Consider the following 17897-nt stretch of genomic DNA (forward strand, 5'->3'; position numbering starts at 1 on the left):
CAGGCAGCATCGCTCCCCGCGCCCCCGCCGCCTGCAGCGCCGCCGGGACGGCTCGGTCCGCGCCGCGCTCAGCGGGGCGCTGCTGTTTGAAAAGTGCCCAACGCCGAGGATGGAGGAGAAAAAAATAAGAAATCAAAAAAGCCAAGGCTAAAGCTCTGGGGAGCGGCAGCCGGGCAGCCGGCGATCCCCGCCGCCGCCACTTAACTCGCCCCAGCTGGGCGCCCGCGCGGTCACATGGGGGGAGCGCCCGGCCCGGCCCTATAAGCCCTCGCAGGCTCCGCCTCCGCAGGCAGCGATCCCGCGGTGCTCCCGGCTCTTCGCCCGCTCCCTCCCGCCTCTGCCCAGCCATTGGCTTCGTGCGGCCGCGCCGGGCCCGCCCTGGACCCCGGTAGGGCTTGGCCGGGGCGCGGAGCGGCGGGGGAGGCGGGCGGCAGCGGATCTGCGGCCGGGCAGCAGGGAGGCGATGGTGTTGGTGTGAGTAGCGCTCCCGCCCCGGGCAGCCTGCGGCTCCCGCCGTGACCGTCCCGCTGGGATGGGAGTGGGGAGCGCTCCCGGCCTGCCGTGCCGTGCCGTGCCGTGCCCCGGGGGCTACTCGGCCGCGGCCTGGGCGGTGGCGGGGCCGTACTTGGCCTTCGCCCGGGCCGGAGTGCGGCGGGGTCGGGCCGTGCGGACACATGGCCTGGTCAGTGACTGCCGCGGCAGGGTCGGTCCTCGCCGTGTTGAGCCCCACTGTGCATGGCGGGTCAGCCTTCCCGGCCCCCCGGCTGTCCCGTGTGTCGCAGACCCGCCGGGACACGGCTGGGGAAGGAGCTCGCTGCTGTTGTCATCCGCAGGAAGGGCCGGCTTGCGGTCCGGGGTACCTGCAGTTAGCTCGAGTCAGGCCATGGCACAGCAGGGAGCGCAGGGAACACAGCAGTTGTCACTGTCAGAAGCGATGCTCCAGCGGCTGCCCTCGGCAGGGCTGGGTACAGCGCGGCGGGCACTGATGGGTGCTAGGCCGTGCTCGTTGTGCAGCAGCGGGGTGCAGGTGATGCTGCTCGGTGACCTGAGCTCTGCTGTCCCTAGCCCCTGGTGTGGCTGCTCAAGTGGGCTTCTGGAGAGCTTGCTTGTCACAACATACTCTACCACATATGCCCCAGCGTTTGTGGGGAGCTGGGTGGTTTTGTGATGCTACAGTGGCCTGAAAAAGCTGTGAAGCCACAAGAGTCCCACAAGAAGGGAGCATGACTCAATCCCTTATCTTTTATCACTGCCTTTGCAGGGCAGTGTGTGTTGTGAGCAAGATAATTTGCTAAGAGGAACAGAGTCCAGGCAGACTCGCTTTCTGCTGCTGAGCCCAGCTTGAAGAGCCTTGTCTAGCCTGTGTTCCTTTTTCTGGTAGCTTGGACTCCACTGACTGGAGTTTTTTTGGTTTGTTTTATCTTGCTTTAATTTTGGCCCTAGTTCCAAAACCTGTGTAGCATCTGCTGCAGGTTACTTACTACCTGTGGAAGAAATGGCCTCTTAACTTTGTGTAGATTATCAAATTACTACCAACTAAACTGAGCTCTGTCAATTTGCATGTCGGTAGTCTAGAAGAAGCAAATCAGTCATGCCTGTTTCTTTGTAGGAATAAAGAAACACAGGATGATTTTGATCTGATTGTAAGTGAAGTCTTGTAATTGCCTAATCATTGTCAGGTGGAAAAAGGATTATGTCTGGGTTTGAAGCTGGAGTCCTATGTGACATAAGTGTTGAGCTTATTGCTGACTAAATTATGCATATTTGTGTGTCTGTTTTAGCTATTTTTATAGTCTGCTACAGAGTACTAAAGTTATGTGAGAATTTGGAAGCCACTTCTGCAAATGTGTCTGGGGAGGGGAGAGAGGGAAGATTGGTTCAGAAACACGTGACTATTTAAATCTGAAGGTAGTAGCAGTCATAATCTGTATCAAGTAATACCTATGTACATCTTTAGGTGTGTCATGTGGGAAGAGCCTGTTATTTAGATTACTTCTAATTTAAGTTCAGCTGCATGCAGTTATACAACTTGCTTAGATTGTGGGAACTCTTAAAATTCAGTTGTTTGTCAGTCAGGCACGATGTTCTGAAAATCCAAATCTTGATACTGCTTTCAAACAAGATGCTGACTAGCAAAAATACTGTCCTGGGAAAACTATTAGGATGGAGGTAAAAATCCTTAGAACTGACTTAGGAAGCAGCATAATGAGTACTAGAAAAAATGTATTTCCTGGTTCTGTGGCAAGGCTTTCTTGCAATAGATGTTAATGATCATATTCTTCCTGTGCAGTACTCTTAAAGCTGTTTGCAAAGTATTCTGTGATGCATCTTGAACATCACTAATTAAATGTTGTAGTCTCATTTTAATACTTTTAAGTAGGATTTTAGGTAAATGCAGGTTTATTTTGCTTTAATGGTTGGTAAGCCTTGTCTGAGGGACTTGCTTTTAGAGTAAGCTCATATACTAAGTTGGGTCTGTAGACTGCTATGGCTTGGCAAAGTTTGAAGCCACTATGAGATGAAGAAGGAAAGTAAGGATGAAGTAGAGTGAAAATAAAATGTGACATCAACCCTTTCTCTCTCCCTGATCACTGATAAATTGTGAATTCTTTGAATTCTGTGGTTTGTTTTCTGCTAAGTTTTTTGCTTGTAAAGGTGAGAGGATTTGATCCATGTGAAGAATCTTAATTTATATTTTGGGGGAATGTTAGACTGATACTTCTGTATCATGATGTTTACTTTCAGGAAGCTCTTAATTAGCTTAGGCAGTGACATGTTGCATTGTGTAGTATTTATAACACCAGTAGTGGTTAAAATAATTTATTTTGCTTGTTAGAGCTTACCTGCTGAATTATTTTCCAGCCTTCTAACCCTTGCCCTGGTGCCTAAATAAATAAAACATTTGGCTTAAGTAAACCTCTGTGTATTTCAACTCCATGAGGATTTACCCCCTGCCCCCACCAAAGAAGGGGGAGGGAAGTACCAAAGTACTGAAACCTCTGAGAGCCTGAGGAGGAGGTGACCTTACATACAGCTCACTGGTATTTGAAGGGAGCATCCTTGTTTGAGAAGCTGTTGTGGGAACTTTGTGTTTGCTGTTAATGTTCTCCCTCTGAATGTTCCTTGTACCTGTTGGTGGTTCATTGAACAGCACTTGCACTTTGTTCTGGGGCTTGCTTGGAGTAGGTCAGGGCTGCCCATCAGAGAATGTAATGTAGCTTCAGCAGTGGAGTTAAGGAGTGAAACTTCTTTGCAGCCAGTCTGGTGGACTTCTAAAGCTGTGAGAAGTGGGAATCTAGGGTCTACCCTCTTGTGAAAAGAGGATGCAGCTGCTTCCTGATGCTTGGCTAATGACAAGCAAGGTGTGTTTGAATGTGTTGGAGTAACTGGGTAGAATTGGGAAGCTTGGCTGTTGGAGGAACTGCACACATTGAAATGTGCTTCCTCTGGAGAAAGGGAACAAGTAACAGGGGAGACTCAAACCCCCAAGTCTGGGACACGTAAGGATGTGCCCATGTCAAACAATAGTACAAATGCACTGCTAAAATATAAAGGGTGACCCTTCTCACCACTTCTCATGTGTGAGAACTCAGTTCTGGAGTTGGAGGTGGGGCTCATGAGAAGCTGCACAAGGATCTGGTACAACCCTGTGTACTCAGTCCTGCCCAAGGATGTGGAGCAGTGGTAGCAGGGCCAGAGCTGCCAGGCTTAGAGGAGGCTTGGGAGCTCTTGGGTAGAGGCAAAACCCAAGCCATGAGATCCTGTGCCAGCTCTTAACCCTTCAGTGGAAGAAATGTGTGCCTGGGAGGGAGATGCTGAGAGAAATTGGCATCTTCCTGGAATGCTCATGATCCCTCCTTTTCAGACTCTGTTCCACTGCTGTCAGGCTGATGTTCTGGGATAACAAAACTTAGTTTTTCACGGGTTGCTAGTAAGCCTTGAGCTGACTGATGTGAATTTGCCACTCTCTAATCTGATAATGTGAAGGTGCTACTATTGCATGCTTCTGTTTCACAGAAATCAGTACAAGCTGAACCTGAATCTAGAAGGCGTAGGAATAGATTTACTTATTTATTCCCTCGTGGTGACCAAGGCCTACTGGAATATGTCAGGTGTTTTTCACAGGATGCTCAAGCTCATCCTTTACAGTTTTCAAATGCTCAGAAAAAGAAATTATCTTCTGTTTTTACTTTGAGGTGAATGCTGATGTAGGGCTAAAGTTCAGATTGTAACTTTTGCCCAGAAGCAGAGTAACCAAATAGACTCAGTCCAAAAACTCAAGTTACCACTCCAGTGCTGTAAAACAGGAACTGGAGTGGTAACTTGAGTTTTTGGATTGAGTCTCCTTAAATTCCACTGTTAGATTCCTGTTTGCTTGTAAAGAGCTGTAAGATATGCTTACCTTTGGCTGTTCCTTCTAACAAGTGGTGCTCTTAAGGTGTGTGTGGGAGACAGCTGAGGTTACTGAACTTGGCTGAGAATTTTTACTGAATTTTTACTTTTGGTAGCTGTTTTTACTTTGTTCTGCTAAATTATTATTAAAATGCCATGGTGAAAACACAGATTACTATGCTGCTCAGCATTTGACTATGTAGTGTTTGTATACACCATCCCTCATGCTGTTATGAAAGATGTTTTCTCTGCAGAATGTTTTGATTAGTAGGGATGTAGCTGGATGTTCAGAGCATGATGAGGCTAAGGTTTGAGTAAGTAGTTGTACAAGTTGAATGTGGACAGGAGGTAACTGCTAAGTAGCAATGCAAATATAATGACATAATCCACTTTGATGGCTGTTTGTCTAAATTTCAAAGTACTTCTTAAAAGGAACTGAAACTTGCAAGCTCTGGAAAAGATTCTTCACTTGTCCATCTCTAAAGGAAAACACCATCAATGAGAAAATGAACTGTCAGAATTTATTCCTATTCACTGTTTTCACTACCAAAGGTAATTAGGCCTCATTTCCAGTGTTTTAGAGAAAACAGAGGCATGCTTAGGTTCCATGTTTTTCACTTGAGCTCTCCTTTGTACCACAGTTATATTGTTAGAATTATCACTCTGCTTTTGATCTAGAAAGGATTAGTCTGTTGTAAGATTATGATTATAGTTCTTTTTTAAACTGTAACATAATGCTTATTAGATTGTCTGATCCAGCTAGCTTCTGTTCTTCCAGCAATTTGAGCTATTTCTGTGTTTACAGGCATGAAGCCATACACTGAAGTGATTTTGTTTAAACCTTTTATATAACATCAGTGCTTGAGTATTGCTTTACTGCTCAGCATGATAGAATTTGGTAAACTTCATAGTGCAAAAAACTGATAGCTTTTAATGAGCATTCTGTTAAGCATTAATCTGTTCTGGTAATGTATGTAAGGCTTTGTGCATTTTCTGTTTTTACTGTAAAGCTAAAGCTGTCCAAGGTGCAGCTACAATAGTAAATCTGTATCACCCCCAAGTTAAATTAGGTTGAAGCTGGGTGTTGTGTTCTGCCAACAAACTCTTAATGGAGAATTCTAATGTGTTCCTAGAATTATAGCAATGCATTAGCCAGTATTTTCAGATGCATTTAACTTTTGGGGTGGAAAGAAATTGGCTTAATCTCAAAAAAAATGCCTGAGCTTTGGGGAAGCTTTAATGTACTCTCTTGAATTGGTAGACTAAATTCCTTTGGTTTGGTTTTACTTGATGACTTAAATTGCTTCTACATCCACACTTCTGTCTCTCTGGAGAATGCTGTGGGAAGGTGATGGAGGGCTAAGTGAATACAGTAACTAAACTGTTTTAGGTGATAAGTATTCCACCTGTTGTTGTTCATAGCCACATTTTAATCAGATGTGATACCTAACCCCTAACCAGACACTGAACAGCTGCAGGGGTAAGGGTGAGGAAAAGGGAAGGAAATTGAGAGTTGTGATTCTCAAAACAGTACCAATGTGGCCAGTGGGGGTTGTTTCCTGCTGTGCAGGAACATGCATGTGAGGAGCAGTGCAGAGCTCCCATCTGCTCTGCTCAAGGAGGGTGACAAACACCCCTGTGAACAAGAAATTTACCTTCCTTCCTGGGGGGGAGCAAGTCTATGGCACCTTAGGGGCAATACAGTAACTGAAATGCCACTGAGTTACTTGTGGTGTATAACTCATCAACTGGAAATTTAAGATTATAATCTTCAAGCTCTTCTTATGATGGTCTGTCTTTAATGATTCTTAAAGCACTCCAGTTGCTCATGTTTTATTTTTTTTTCAGGTAGAGATAGTGTTTTAAGAGGTCAGACAGCAAGCTTAATGAGGTCAGGCTTTCTGTGGGAGCTTCTCCTCCTCACGTTAATTTCTTATACCTTTTATGCCAGGGAATGAAGTGTTACTTTAAATTTTGGTTGGGGTTTTTTTGATGATGATGAGGATTTATGGTATGTGTTCTCTTCCCCTCCTGTTATGGGAAGAAGTCTTTGGATTTGAAGATTTGTTAGGCTGAAAGACTGGCAGTAAAGCTGTTGGAGACATTTGTGCTCTGCAGTTTTAGCACTGCAGTCTGATGCTTGGTTGCCTCCTTGTGTCAATATGCTTTTTCCCCTGGCAGCCTGTGGTGTGTTAACAGCTTCTCCATTGCTGTCTTGGGGAGGATCTCAGCAGTCTCATCTTCTGCTGCTTGGACAGATACACAAATTCACCAAACTAAAGGCAGATGAAACTGCCTCAGTGGGACAGCTGCATTAATGAAAGCTTGGTTTGGAAAGTGTCTCAAAAGGCCATATCATCCACCCTCCCAGCTTTATGTCCACTATCACCTCTAGTAGAGGTTTGTCTGACACATTCTTGGAGATTTACAACATGAGAGACTTGATAGCTTTGCTAAGCAATCTAAACCATGTGCTTACCTTCCCTTTTGGAAGGTGTTCCTGATCTGTAACCTGAGCCTGTTTTCTTCAGTTAAGGCCTACTTCTTAGATGTGGGAAAAAATGCCCTTCACTGAAATCTTGTTCCACCTGGGGAAAAAAATCCTTACCTGCTTCATGCACTTTTAGTTATAAGCATCACTGCCTTCCATGCATGGGATTCTCCCTACAGGGCTCCTTTGCCTTTCTTACTTCAGGCCAGTTTATCTGCTGTGATGAGGACAGGAACATCCAAAACCATCCAAAAAAAAGCATGTAGGACTTTCAAGTCTTGCTGTTGCAAACTATTTTGCAGGTTGCACATGTGTGTACATACAGCCCTGCTTAGTGCTTGACTTCCACTGAATTGTTTTCAGTTATATATACTAATTTGTCACTGAGTCATGTTTGGACTGCAAGCTGCAGTCATTAAGACTTAGTTGGAATTGTGGCCTAGCCAGATGTTCAGCAGGCAGGGTTTTCTAACTAGTCCTGCCCATGAAGTCTCAGCCCTGCTGTTATGTGGATCAGCAGTCTGTGTTCCTGCAGCAGACCTGGCACAGGGCTTGTGCTGCCTCTTCTCTTCCTTCTGCACTGGCTGAGGAAGGGGCCACAGCTTGGACTTGGACTCCAGCTACCTGCCAAGAAACCTTTATTGTAATCATGTGGGGGAATTCCTGGTGATCATCCTGTTTACCCAGACACTGTGGCAGGACAGATCAGGGATTATAGAATTGGTTGGTCTGGGTTGGAAGGGACCTTAAAGCCCATCTTGTTCCACCCCTGGCTGTGGGCAGTGACGCCTTCTACCAGAGCTGTCCATCCTGGCCTTGGACTCTCCAGGGATGGGGCAGCCACAGCTTCTGTGCCAGGACCTCAGCACCTTCACAGGGAAGAACTTCTTCTGTACATTTAATAAAAATCACCCTCTTTTAGTGGGAAGCTCTTGCCCTTGTCCTGTCACTTCAGGCCCTTGTCTGAAGTCTCTCTGCAGCCCATGTAAGTACTGGAGTGTGCAGTAACGTCACCCTGGAGCCTTTTCTTCTCCAGGCTGAACCCCCCACCTCTCTCAGCCTGTCTCCAGAGCAGAGGGGCTCCAGCCCTTGGAGCATCTTTGTGCCCCTCCCCTGGACTTGCTGTAGCAGCTCCATGTCCTTGTGCTGAGAGCCCAGGCCTGGAGCAGCTCTGCAGCAGGGGTCTCACCTGAGCAGGGCAGAGGGACAGATTCCCCTCCCTAGACCTGCTGCCAATGCAGGGGGATGAGCCCAGGACATGGCTGGTTTTGGGGCTTCAAATGCAGATTGCTGGCTCATGTTGAGCCCATATTAAGCTGGACTTTTTCTAGGTTCACAGTCTTTAATTACTCAACTTGGTTGGTGTTCTGAAGATGTCAATGAGCAAACAATTCCTCCTCGCTATATTAGCAAACTGCATGGCTATGCTGATATGGGAGCCCTGGATGAGAAGTCTTTCATGGAAGCTCTTTGTGTTACTGTATGCTTTGAAAGCAGAGGGACCATTTTGTCTGGAATCATGCAGGAAAGCTGCTTGAGGCACTTACCTGCCACTGCCAGACTTCAGTGTTCAGGCTGGGCTTGTCCAAGCTGTAGGTAACTGGTGATAACTTTAGAGTGGAAATGACTTCTACTTGACCTGGTGGTGTTTGTGTTTAACTCTTTAAGGGAGCTCTGCTTGTGCCTGGTCAGGGAGGGAGCAGAGCCCAGCTCAGTTAGCAGGCTGTAGATCAGCTGATAGCATGGCTGAAACTCAGAGGCTATCTGCAATCCATGGGAATTGGGTGTGTGTTTTCCCACCCCCTTGAACTGCCATACAGTGAGCTCACACTGAGCAAATGATGTGCTAGGAATAATTCTGCATTGGAGGTACTGATTGTGTAAGGGTGGTGTGCTCAAATTCAAGTCTCTAGCTGTGCTCACCCTTTCTTGTTATATACAGCTGAAATTGCATGAGGAAATCATGAAACTTCTGTTGATTACTAAGGAAACCTGCATGAGGAGAAAGATAGAATAAGCTTGTTATTTAAGCATTTGTATGCCTGTTAATCTCAATTCTTGTTAAAAAAAAATCAATTCTGAAGTTATTCTAGAAGGTACCTGTTAGGGTTTTTCCTGCCCTTGTGTATGATGTGTACAGAGAATTGGAATTGAGGAGGCGAGCAGGTGAAGGTCTGATTCCTTAGGGATCATCTTCTCCAGGGCACTGTGACACCCAGTGACAGCATTTCCAATGTTTACAGGTTGGATTTTCACTCTCCAGTTGCTCTTTTGCTCTGTTTAGCCAAATGTTACTTAGCAGCCTGACCTCAAATCACTGAGACTCTTTTCATGGGAGTAGAGATGACCACAAATTATGATAAATTTCACGGTGGCTTTTTAATTATGGCATGGATATTCATATCTCCTTGGTGTGCCTCTCTAACTTTGCCTGGAAAGTTGAGGATTGCCTTACATGAGGGTTTCTGTTACACTCTCTGGGTGTCTCATTGGTGTGTGTCAGCAATCCTTATACAGGGGAGTTTTAAGACTTACATGAGCACAGTGCAAAAGCATCAGTGTCCCATGGTGCAGTAGAATCTGCTGTAAAAGGCTGTTCATTTGTCTCTTGGCTTTAGATCTCAGCAGGAGAAGTTAGTTTGTCTATCAAAGTGGTAAAAATTTTGATCTTAACTTCTCTCTGATATTCACTGCTAGACTTCAATACCTGGAAGACCTAAGGAGACATTGAGGATAACTGTGTGATTTGAAATGAATAATAATGAAAAATATTCTGTCTGAATAACTTCTTACAGTAGTTAAACAATGCCATTGGCTGCTTACATCAAGACCTGAAACTGCTTTTCCCTTTTGTATAAGGAGAATCAAACTGCCCCTAGGTATTCCCAAATATTATGTTTTAACAGATACCATGTATGATACATCAGCCATTCTCCATATGTATTTTAGAACATCTCCTTGGAATATCTGAAGTCCATATGGCTATGTATGATGAAGATATCTTGAAAAATCCCTTTTATTTGGCCATTCAGAAGCGACGTCCTGATCTATGCAGCAAAGTTGCAGAACTCCATGGTATTGTAAGTATGAAAAAGTACATTGAAAAGCTGCTTGGTGAATAGTAGCTATTTGAATTTATATTATATGTCTGCTATGAAACATGTAAAGATTATTTCAAGTCTACAAAACTTGGAAATAGAACAATTTTTAGTTTAAGTTGAATGTTATTTACTAATATGGACCTCTTGATATATTGCAAGGTAGTAAAATGCTAAGGTTGGTGTTGTTTCTAAACTCTACAGGAAACTCCTTTTCTATGAACTGAAGTTACATATTCTCTCACAAGTTTATAACTTAAATGGGATTGACCTTCTGAGATGCCTTGTGGACAAGCAGTTACTCACTTGACAGCATTTTACATAGCAAAATAAACCTATTAAACTGACCTGGAATAAAAACTTCAGTCTCCTTAATATTTACTAACCTGGGTATTGTGCTATTAATTGTGTAGAGACTCCATTAGACATGGAGGTTATTGTTACCTGTTGATAAAATTTGTTTCTTTCTAACTAAGAATTTGCCCCAAATTGCCAATCTGTTGGCCTAAACCCAAGATATTTATCTTAGATCTTTTTCTTTCTGATGGATTTTTGAATTTGAATCTCTGCTACACTTTTTTATTAGCTGCTTAATTTTAAGTCATCTGTTGTCATTTAAAGTTATTTGTGACTGGTGCTAAGTAACTAAAGATTTCATTGACTTCCCTTAGTGTTGTTTGCTTCAGTTGCATCTGTCAGCCTTTTCCAGATAAGTTACTAATTGTGATTTCTGGGTTAATTATCAGGCTGTGTGTCTAGTGATAGCCCCTCCTTTTTTTTTTTTTAATAAAAGCACCTATAGTTCCTATATGTTTACTGTAAATATTTACAAGGCTGATTTAATTGCTTGCCTCGTAAGAACAAAAGGTATTGCTAAATAGCTGGCAATACACAGCCTTTCTCTCTAAAACATGATTTAACCTCTTTTAGGTGCTAGTTCCATGCAAAGGAAGCCTTTCAAGCAACAGTCTTTCTACCTGCCAGTTTGAATCTTATGTTCTGAAGCCTCTGGAAGAAAATTTTCAAACCTTAAATGGAAAGGTATTTCTGTTTGATATCTGAATGTAGCTTGGGGACACTCCAGTGAGTGATTCACTGCTGCTTGTGTGACTGATTGTGTGAACTAATGGTTACAGACAAGGCAAGCAGGGCTGACACTGCATAGGGTCCCAGGGTTTTCATTTGTAACTTTGCAGTACAGTCTGAGAACTTGGGCATACAGCTTGCACTAGAGATAGCTTGCAGGCTGCCATCAGGATTTTCCTGTTCCAGATGCCCTCACTGGAGCTGCTGGGAAAAGAAAGCCAGGTGTGAGAAATGTACACAAGGTGTGAGGTATTTTTCTGAGGCTGGGATTAAGTCCTGTTCTGAAGCTGCTGGGTTTTTTTTTTTATTTCCTTTCTACTAAAAGTGCTCTAAAATCTGCAGACAAGACCTTGGTGATTGTCTGAAACCTTCTCCAGCAGTAGACTTGTAAAAGAAGTAGCTGTAATCAAGGTTCAGCCAGCCACTGCCCAATGAAGGAACCTTTGTTTCAGTGTCAACACAGCATGAAAATGTGAATTTTCTCCAATCTGGAGCTTTCTCACCTTGCAAATTTCCCTTCTCCCCCTTTGAAATGTGACTATGCAAGACAGAAGCCAAAGAGCACCTTTTTTTCCTGGCAGTTTCACACTTGTTCTGCTTTGTCTCGTTTCAGGAGATCTTCATACAAGGCAACCTCATCATTCTAGGAGCTGGTTTTAATTACACTCTCTCAGTACCTGTCCTCTTTGAGGAAACCTTTTACAATGAAAAAGAAGAAAGCTTTAGTATATTGTGCATAGCTCATCCATTGGAAAAAACAGAAAGCTCAAGTATGTATTGGTGTCAGTTTGGTGGGTGCCTTTGCACACTGAGCAAATTAGTGTTTGTGCTTAATAAATGTGTTCATTCTGGAAAGTGTTGGCTGGGTTAAAAGCCCTTGGCATTTATGAGCTTGCTGGGCCAGATATTGGTGTGCTGCTGCAGAGAAATACCAAGTTGCTCCCAGCAAAACTGGTGCTGAGACTGGGGCATAAATCCTGTAGAATTAAGAATTATCTGTGGAATACTTAATCCAGCATGATTTTTCTTAGCTGCGCTCAATTTATTGCTGACTGCTTAAAAAGGGATTTAATCCTAAATGTGATCATATGTGTGTTGAGATGCAAGGTGGATGCACAAAAACTGGAGAGGTAAATTCTTTCATGATGACTTTGCAGGGGGACAGAGGTTGTCTGGCAGAGTTGGGTAGCAACCTCCTGATGGTGGCCCAGCTTATGAAGTTGAATGTCTCAATTTTTGTCCTGCACTGAAAGTGCTTCTGAAGGCTGTGACACTCTTTTCAAGACTACAGTCAATACTGTGAATGTTAACAGCATGTCTTTGTGAACTTGTATAGCAATCCATGTTTACTAATTAAGAACAGAAGCTCCTTAAGAAGCTTAGAAGCTTCAGCTTTTCTGAAGTAAAAACATAAGTCTTCCTAAATAAATAAAAATATTTGAAACAAGTGAATGCAAAGAGAAGTAGTACTAGGGTAGTGTGAAAGTAGTACTGTGAGGGAAGAATGGAAGGCTTTAAAAAAAACAAAACAACCCCACTGCCATTCTTATAGCCTTAAATTCTGTAAGTGTTAATGTATATCTCAAAAATTATTCATGTGATATTCTTTATGGCCATTACTTCATATAGTCATATCACAGTCTTTCAGAAGTGAATGAGTTTCTAATTTCAAAAGTAATTTGAAAATAATGATTTAAGCCTCTTATTAACTGGCTGCCTTTGACTGAAGATGAAAGATTTGCCTAGAAATAATTTTTGGAAAAACGGCATAATTTCTAAGTGAGGGATTCAGTTGTTTTAGTCAGAAAAAAAGTGGATTTGCTTTAATGTTACTTCCTGTAACTTTGCTCTCCCATTCAGAGAAAGCATGCCTAAATAAAGAATAGCTTATGTAAAAGTCCACGATGGGATTTTTGCAGCTCACTTAAAGCACCCTGACTTCCTGCATGGTCACTCTGTCAACACTGTAATGTGCTTTTCTTCTACTTTCAAGCTTGACTTACACAACTCATAAGCTGAGTGCATGTGGTAATAAATAATCCCAGTGTAAAAAAAAAAATAAGGGAAATCTGTGTTAGCTATTCCAAATAAACATTTGACATAAACAGGGGAGCCTGTTCAGATGTGACTCCTTAAATTCTTTAATTAAAGGCAATACCTCTAGTTAAAGGTGGAGTGAGCTGAGTTCATGTTTCAGTGTACACAAGCTGGCTGTATATGTAGGGACAAAATGCATGCATATATTTAGCCTATGTGTTAATTCTTGGCTTTTGTTTTAGGTGAATCTACAGCTTCATCAAACTCCTATTCTCTTAAAAACATTGAAGATGTTAGAGAGTTCTTGGGAAGGCACTGTGAGAGATTTGATAAATACATAGCATCTTTCTATAGGACATTTAAAGAACACGAAAGGAAAAGCCTCCGCCACTACATAGTCAGTATCTTCCTTCCTGATGTCTAATTTGCTAAATATAATTAGCTGCACTGGTGCTGTTATCTTTGCCTTATTGAGCTTTTCTGTGTCAGAGCAGCCTAGAGTTGTGAAAGGGGAGGAGGGAGAAGTGGTAATTCACATTGAAGAATTTCACTATCTGGACTGTTTGGTAAATGCAATTATTATTGCTAAAACTCTTACCATACTGTACACTTCTGAGACAGGGAAGACTTACATTACTTATTTAGGCTTTGCTCCTTCAAGTCCCATTAACCTGAACCTGATGGCTTTTATCTTTTCTCTCTCCTAGGATTCTGTCAATGCACTTTATACCAAATGTCTGCAGCATCTTTTGAGAGATTCGCACTTGGTAAAGACTTACTCCCCTAAATACATAGTCCAGTGTTACTTAGGCAATAAATTATCTGACTTTCTCTTGCTGTTTATGGCTTTGCTTTTCTAGAAGATGCTTGCAAAGCAAGAAGAGCAGATGAATCTGATCAAACAAGCTGTTGAAGTAAGCATCTGAAATGAAGGAAAATAATTAGCAAGCTGTTTTTAATTCTCCCTTTCATGCCTAAAATACTGGTTTTTTTCCTACAGATGTATATCCATCATGCTATTTATGACCTAATCTTCAAATATGTGGGGACAATTGAGGCAAGTGAGGTAAGTTACTTTGATTGCTCCATACTGCTGATACTCATCCAAGGCATTTTAAAAACCTGTTGCCTTTCTATTAATTAGGATGCTGATTTTAATAAAATCACGAGGAGCCTTCAAGACCTGCAGCAAAAAGACATTGGAGTGAAGCCCGAGTTCAGGTGAGAAAGATGACTCTGGATTCTTGAAGAGTCACTGAGATCCTGTCTTAAATAGAATCATGCCAGCCAAAAAGTGTTTTTCTTCAGACACTAGCAAGCTTTTTTATACTTTCATTTGAGATGTAAAATCAAAGCTTTGCAAGTGTTGTATGAGGACAGTCTATGCCTTGATGGTTGACTCCTTTACTTTTATGTTTTTAAGCCATCTACAGGACTCAGAAATGCAGGTGCACTTAGAGTAGAAGTAGGAATAATTTGGAACCATTCTTCATTTCAGCTCTGAATAGGTTAAAACTTGGGCTTTGGACATCCTGCAGAGGATCTCTGTGTGCTAATCATTCCTTTCTAATTATTTTATAGTTTTAATATACCACGTGCAAAGCGAGAGCTGGGTCAGTTGAACAAATGCACTTCCCCTCAACAGAAGCTGCTTTGTCTGCGTAAAGTTGTGCAAATTATTATGCAGTCTCCAAGCCAAAGAGGTCAGTAATTAGTCAATTCATAATTTTAAACTTAACCAGCACACACAAGGCACTTCAGTGTATAAACAAGTGTTGGGTAACTCTTGGGGATCAAACATAGCTGAGCTGGAGTCTCTAAGGCCTCTGAACAGAGTAGAAGGGAAAGGAAGTGAGGTAGGTGTGTCAGCACTGGTTCCTGTGGGCTGGGGTGGGGTCCTGGGTTAGCTTGTGTATATTTTAGCTTGGACATGGAGGAAGCTCATATCTGCCAGGACACTGAGGGTGATCATTTGAAACACTGGAGATTGTTGCTGGATCATTCTTGTATATTTGTCCATGCTCCCCTTGACATTGTGAAATTGAGACTCTTTGTCACTATAGGACGCAAAACAACACAAGTGCACACACTGCTGCTCTCAAGGTGAAAAAGAAAGAAGTTTATTTTCTGACTCTAACATTTATAGTTTTCTAAAAGAAACAGTGGATTGGAGGGTGAAAGTGCCACCTCTCCAATGACACTGGACAAACTAACAGTTCACCAAATTTCTCTTCTATAAAAGAATGCAAACAATAAGTTATTTACAGAAAGTGTGTGAGACAGTTTGCTACCAAAATGTAAACATCAGAAGACTTAAATCTTAAACAATCAAAGGAACAACTCTTGAGATGCAAAAATGCAAGAGATGGGTGGGGCCAAACAAATGTGCTGCTGTGGATTGCAGACATGATTCTATGATACAAAAGCACAGTCCTCTTAACCTGGCACTTTATCTAGCTTGAAAAGAGAAGATACTTCTCTTTTCAAGCTAGATTAAGCAAAGAGAGTAGCACAGTGATCTCATGCTTTCCTTACTTCATATCTTTTCTCTAGGAAGACTGCTGGGTTATGGAAAAATGTATCAACTTTTGAGCATAGTCTTTGCCCTCAAGAATTTCAGAAATCTTGAGCTAATGCTCTGGCCCTTGCTGAGTGGCAAGGGAGGGATGCTAGTCAGATATTGCAGTGTGTACTGCACAAACTGTATCTGTGTGTTGGCTCCTGGCAGACTGTTTCAGTGAGAGATTGAGAACATTTGGAGGCCTGCCCTGGGCTCTCCATGCATTCTCTACTAGTAGAGCTGGCCTTTAGTCTTAAGAAGCAGAACTTTAGAGTTATTGCTCTTGAGTTGAACCGTGACCTGACTAATACCAAATGTGAATTCTTTTTTTTTAGTTAACATGGAAACCATGTGTGCAGATGATCTTCTCTCTGTTTTGCTGTATTTGCTTGTAAAAACAGAAATTCCAAACTGGTATGTAACTGTTTTAGCTATATAGAACTCCTTCCTACCATCTTGTGCAGTGCTGCTGTAGGGACAAATGTTTCTGAACACACAGTAATAACTTACTGAAAGTGTATGAGGTCCTGTTGAAATGCAGAAAATGTTTTATAGGACAAATAGCAAAGATGTGTTATATGTGTAACTAAATGAAGGAGCTGTCAGGAATGTGCCTTTGTTTTGGTTCTTAGCTTAGAAAAAAGTTGTAGTGGGAGGCCATCTCTCAACCAAATCTGTGTGTCAACACAGCCTTCACAGAGTGGTTCTTTCATCTGTGTTGGGAGCTGTAACACCTATGCACGTCAAGATTTGGTGCATTTCTTAGAGAGAAACTAGGTGTGAATGTTTAATTACTTCCTGCTAGCATGTGCCATTGTGTCTCCTCATTTTCAGTAGAAGTCTATCTAAACCTTCCAGCACTACCTGAACTGATTCTCTGTGCTGTTCTATCCTGGATCTCTGAGATCAGCATTTGGCCTTTAACTTGTAGCTATCAGTGTGGTGCTTATGGTGCTGGAAACATTGCTTCACTCACTTCAAAGATGTTAATCTCCCATTATTGCCCTTATCCTTCCATTCCTTCCATCCAGTTGATAACTCTTCCTTGAATATATAAGAGAAGTAGAGATCTGGTCACTCTTCAAGCTCAGAACAGCCATATTGCTGGCCTAACAAGCTTTTTAGAAGCTTTTTCCCAACTCACCCTATTGTCTGCCTGGGTTGCCTAAGATGAGCTGCAATATGCCATGCTAGTGTCTTAGTTCACAACCCTAACATTTTCCTTTTCAGGATGGCCAACCTGAGTTACATAAAGAACTTCAGGCTGTGCAGCTCAGTGAAGGATGAGCTGGGGTACTGCCTGACCTCCATTGAGGCTGCCATCGAGTACATCCGCCAGGGCAACCTCTCGGACAGACCCACAGTAAGCTGCTCCTAAAGTCTACCTAATGCCTGCTTCATACACTGTAGCACCATTGTGGGTGTAAGTCCAGCCAGAGGATGCAAAGAACTAGCTCAAGAATTTCCTTCTTTTGCTTAAAAAATGAGTACAGCTGACTACCTGAAGCAAATGCTAAATTTACCTAAATTATTATAATGAAGTCCTATATACCAATATTTTTATTCATTGCATACTTCTTGAGGAAGTACTTGAATGTGAAGTCTGCCTCTTTACGTGGTTAGAGGAAAAATGGCAGCACTGTTTCCTACAGATGAGTCTCCAGTATATGTTTATCTCTTGTTTGTGTTCTACCAGGATTGTGAAAGCAGTGCAGTACTTGGGAGCAGGCACAGCTTAAATTTTGTGTAATTTAAAAAAGCTTAGCTGTGCTAGCAGAATGGAGATAGCAGTGTAATTTAGAATTATTCAGTAAATCTTCCTAGTGGAAGAATTCCATGTGTTTGCAGAGTGGGTTACAGTGCTGCTCTTAGGGGATGCAGGGCTGTGATAAGGTGCTGTTTGAAGGTCAAATTTGGCTCTTGGGATCTCTGACCTAGCAGGGGCAGGAAATCTGTGGATGCATGAGACATTTCCTACTGGGCAACTAGACCTGCTGTCAATCTGGTCACATCCCTGCAGGCCAGTCAAGGGTGATGCTGATGTGACTTTAGAGACTTCTATAATTTAAGAACTTTCTGGATTATTTATTCAAGGAATCCAGTCTTACCAGTCCTGTAAAATTTTCTACTGTTGTAAAACTAGGTTTTCCTGAGCTGATGTGGACATCAAAAGAAGTGAACGTGGGACCAGAGTGAATTCAATGTGTCTCAGTCTGCCCTACTGCAAAGCACT

At 42.7% G+C, this 17897-nt stretch overlaps 1 protein-coding gene across 4 annotated transcripts in view; it reads left to right on the forward strand.

Annotated features, from left to right (window-relative positions):
• ANKRD27 (ankyrin repeat domain 27) overlaps positions 1-17897 on the forward strand; it is a 55103-nt gene that overhangs the window by 11731 nt on the left and 25475 nt on the right. For 2 of the 4 annotated variants that reach the window (XM_071440269.1, XM_071440272.1), the window contains exons 2-12: positions 9833-9963; positions 10912-11022; positions 11681-11837; positions 13347-13501; positions 13812-13871; positions 13965-14018; positions 14105-14170; positions 14249-14325; positions 14686-14807; positions 16000-16078; positions 16895-17027. In XM_071440269.1, coding sequence (XP_071296370.1) covers positions 9862-9963; positions 10912-11022; positions 11681-11837; positions 13347-13501; positions 13812-13871; positions 13965-14018; positions 14105-14170; positions 14249-14325; positions 14686-14807; positions 16000-16078; positions 16895-17027 — 1116 coding nt within the window. In that variant the 5' untranslated portion in view covers positions 9833-9861. Of the gene's footprint in view, positions 1-314; positions 389-454; positions 475-9832; positions 9964-10911; positions 11023-11680; positions 11838-13346; positions 13502-13811; positions 13872-13964; positions 14019-14104; positions 14171-14248; positions 14326-14685; positions 14808-15999; positions 16079-16894; positions 17028-17897 lie in introns of those variants that run through there. The other 2 variants (XM_071440270.1, XM_071440271.1) reach the window with 2 other exon arrangements.

Source organism: Agelaius tricolor, unplaced genomic scaffold (assembly GCF_023055355.1).
Source record: "Agelaius tricolor isolate 1412-34295 unplaced genomic scaffold, bAgeTri1.0.p SCAF_15, whole genome shotgun sequence".
NCBI classification, from domain to species: Eukaryota; Metazoa; Chordata; class Aves; order Passeriformes; family Icteridae; genus Agelaius; species Agelaius tricolor.